Raw genomic sequence first — 3,664 nt, forward strand, 5'->3', positions numbered from 1 at the left:
CTCGATGCATCAACGCTGACGACGGCAGAGGAAACGCTGGTAAAGACGGCCTACTCTACAGTTGTTGAACTCGCACCAGTACGGCACCACAATTCTCTATCTTCTCTTTTTCTCTTTCTTTTGGCGATGAGTTCACGTCACCTGCGCCAGGTTTCCACCGCATGAAATTTGTCAATGCGACGGCGGTTGTGCAAGCAAAGCTTGCTGTTTACATGGATTTATGAATTAATGGCGACGAGAAGAGAAATATAGTCTGTCTTTCTGATGACGACCTCTGTATGTCTAAGACAATCCTCGATATAACCATCGGCAAATCTTTCCATGCATTTTCCATTCCATGCCTGTCCTGCCAGTGGAAGTAATGGATGGATGAGGCAGCAGCAGCTGCAGCTCGAGAGTCATGTATACGTTCCGAGAATCATCACTTCGATCATTAGGCACAGTGATTGGAGGCAATGATGACCTTGGTTGCAGGAAAGATATCAATGGCTTGACGGAATACCTTCACTGCAGGGTATAGAAAAGAGGAACAGAGACGCCAGGACGACGACCCATGGTCAGTGCATGCCCTTGCTGACAGGGGAACCCATTGCCAATCATGTTCATATATATATATATATTGATAACACATAAAGCTTAAATTTTCTCTGGAACAAAAATATTACATTGATGTGTAAGTTAATGAAACAGTTGAAAGGTATAGTGATGGTAATGATTTGTCGAGTAGATGATGAGAAGGGAACAGAGGAATGAAGCAAAAGATGGAAAGGAGGGAGTCACGGGTTTACCTTGAAAGTTGAAACGAAAACCTCCAAGTCCATATAACATTTCGTCTTTGCTTACCCCCCAACACCGACCGACACATATTCTCCCCCTCACACCTCGAGGCTATGAAGTATGCATTAAACCCCCTCGCCAATTAAAACTCCACCTACACACTCCCACTCCCACTCCCACACCGTCCGCTGTAGTCTGCAGTAAAATGGAGAGGTGTTGGGGAGGAGGAGGAGGAGGAGCAGCAGCAGCAGGAGTGGCGGCGGCGGTGTCGGAGCCGCACAAGCCAGTCCCGGCGCCCTTCCTGACGAAGACGTATCAGCTGGTGGACGACCCCGCCACGGACCATATCGTCTCCTGGGGTGACGACCGTGTCTCCACCTTCGTGGTGTGGCGCCCTTCTGAGTTCGCCCGGGACGTCCTCCCCAACTACTTCAAGCACAACAACTTCTCCAGCTTCGTCCGCCAGCTCAATACCTATGTACGTGTTGTCCTCTTCCCCGACTCTCTGTCCTCGTTTCGTTGTTTGTAGTGCTTGTGACTGAACTCTCCTTTTTTTTACTTTGGTGGCGACGACGGTGGCACAGGGGTTCCGGAAGGTGGTGCCGGAGAGATGGGAGTTCGCGAACGAGTTCTTTAGGAAAGGCGAGAAGGAGCTCTTGTGCGAGATCCACCGCCGCAAGACCTGCTCTTCCTCTTCTTCCTCGTTTCCATTGGCTTCGTCTCTTCCCTTGTTCCCTCCCTTCCACCACTTGGAAGACTACCGCCTGGCCTCCCCACACTGGCACGACGCCTCCTCGTCGCGCTTCCTCCTTCTCGGCGGCAATGATGTTAATTCTACTAATGCTATTCGGATCGGCGGCGGCTGCGGAGGAGGAGGGCAGCCGACTGCGGCGGCGTTGTTGGAGGAGAACGAGAGGTTGCGGCGGAGCAACGCGGCCCTGCTGTCGGAGTTGTTCCACATGCGGAAGCTTTATAACGACATCATCTACTTTGTGCAGAACCACGTCCGCCCCGTCGCCCCCAGCTCCGCCGCAGCTTCTGCCAACTTCTTCCTGTCCTCAGCCTATCAACGGAGAGGGTGTCACAACTCCGGCAGTCCCACCTCCAGCAGCTCGCTCACCATTGCCGAGGATCCATCGCCTTCTCCACTCGACAACGCAACAAATGACAAGGACATTGGCTGCAACGAAGAGAGCAGCAGTGCGAGACCCAAGCTCTTTGGGGTGTCACTTCACGGCTGTTCTAGCAGCAGCAACAAGCGAGGATTTCATCTCCACGAGCCAACCTCGCCCTTCACCAGACCGCGTTTGGTGTTAGACAAGGAGGACTTGAGTCTCAATCTAACGCCATCTTCTCCCCCTGCCTGTTAACACACCCATCCCATCCCATCCCTTCTCTCATCATCTACTGCTCTAGACTCCTTGTCGTTGTTTCTCTTTCCAGCTTCGCTAATTTTGTAGTTGCCTTCTCAGTTGCTGTCGAGAATTAATGTAAATAATCCGATCTAATGGACTTGGTGTACTTTTCACGTCACTGTATACGAGTCGAGTCCATGAAAGCAACTTATTCTTCTTGACCTCTGAAAAGAAGCGAGTGAAGTGTCTGAGGGAGACAGTCTCCTCCGAGTTGGTCAAGCAGAGCATGACGCCATGGAACAAAAAAATAAATCCAGGAAAAAGCAGTCTAAATCGGCGATCCAATCCAGAAACCTGGAGCATGGATGGGCAGCCGTAGAGAAGTGTAAGCAGCAGCAGAAAGAAGAGAACGGTGTCTTCTTCTCCTTCTTCTTCTTCTTGCTCAAAACTACTGGGAACGTGATCGTTGTCAGAGATTCCCCGTCCTCGTGCTGCCATGCAGACAGACTGCACGCTGACCCACTTGCTTCTCCACATAAAATGACAAGGAACAAAGCAACAAGAACGCGCAGGGAGAACGCGGTGTGGCCCATGCAACGATCGATGGCTGTGATGATTTTGAGGCCGCTGCCATGAAGAGGACGATGCACGATGCACACTGCACACACAACGTGCTACTATTTCTACGCTTCTAAAGCCATATATTTCGGATAATTCCCTTCTTTTCCCATGCTCCAGTTGAAGCTTCTAGCGATGCAATGAATCATCACTAAGGTTGAGATCACATACTCTGTCGGGCAGTGTGAAGTTGGAGGCTGTCCTTGCTGGAGCAGCAACACGCCATTGCCTCTTTTTCTACCACCTTTAAGGTTTTGATGATATACCGCGAGTCTTTCTTTGTGGGCTCATTGGGTTCGCTTTCTTCCTCTTTACCTTTCTCTTGCCCCGAGCTCCAATTACGGGGGCCATTGACCCGGGAATGCCTTGTGCCGTAAACGCAATACCTGTCGCCAACCCGCTTTATCGTATGTTGTAAAGGGACTAAGGGGTGATTAAAGTTGACCAGATTAAAGATTGGGAGTGGACTCCATGTAGGCTGGCGGCCTTCTCGGTGCCATGGACGCCCAAAAGAACAAGAAAAGGAAAGGGAACTTATGGGGAGACCGAATGATGTCAAACGAGAAAGAAGAAGTAAAAGCACATGCGAAGGCCTTAACACGCAGCACCCATCTACGATGCCTGGAGTCACGTCAGGGTTCCGGTCCAACGTATCATGTTCAACAAATATTGAGACCGCGTCACGTGGAGCGAGAGGGTGAGTTCTGTGCGCACGAGAACAAAGATGTTCTTCCTGTCATTTCACCTTGTCGATACGGTCAGTATGAGCCTGGCAAAGTAGTACCTTTGCCTTATGCATTGCATTACAGACCAACGAATCATTGGAAACATCACAAGTAAACTCTCGTTCGAGATTTACTCATACCATCATCTACTGCAAGAAGGCATACATATAACGAATCTGTGTCCTGTTG

General features: G+C 50.3%; 1 protein-coding gene across 1 annotated transcript; it reads left to right on the forward strand.

Annotated features, from left to right (window-relative positions):
• The first annotated feature begins 800 nt into the window (after positions 1-800).
• On the forward strand, positions 801-2,310 carry LOC103991546 (heat stress transcription factor B-4c). The gene is made up of 2 exons (XM_009411037.3): positions 801-1,255; positions 1,362-2,310. Exons 1-2 carry the CDS (start codon positions 983-985, stop codon positions 2,145-2,147), a joined length of 1,059 nt encoding a protein of 352 aa, XP_009409312.1. The 5' UTR covers positions 801-982; the 3' UTR covers positions 2,148-2,310.
• Positions 2,311-3,664: the final 1,354 nt, after the last annotated feature.

Source organism: Musa acuminata, chromosome BXJ3-7 (assembly GCF_036884655.1).
Source record: "Musa acuminata AAA Group cultivar baxijiao chromosome BXJ3-7, Cavendish_Baxijiao_AAA, whole genome shotgun sequence".
NCBI lineage: Eukaryota > Viridiplantae > Streptophyta > Magnoliopsida > Zingiberales > Musaceae > Musa > Musa acuminata.

Excerpts from the sequence above, each read along its gene's own strand:
- LOC103991546 (XM_009411037.3), top strand. The coding sequence starts at position 983 with ATGGAGAGGTGTTGGGGAGGAGGAGGAGGAGGAGCAGCAGCAGCAGGA. Across the intron at positions 1,256-1,361 it reads TCCGCCAGCTCAATACCTAT|GGGTTCCGGAAGGTGGTGCC; the intron begins GTACGTGTTGTC and ends ACGGTGGCACAG.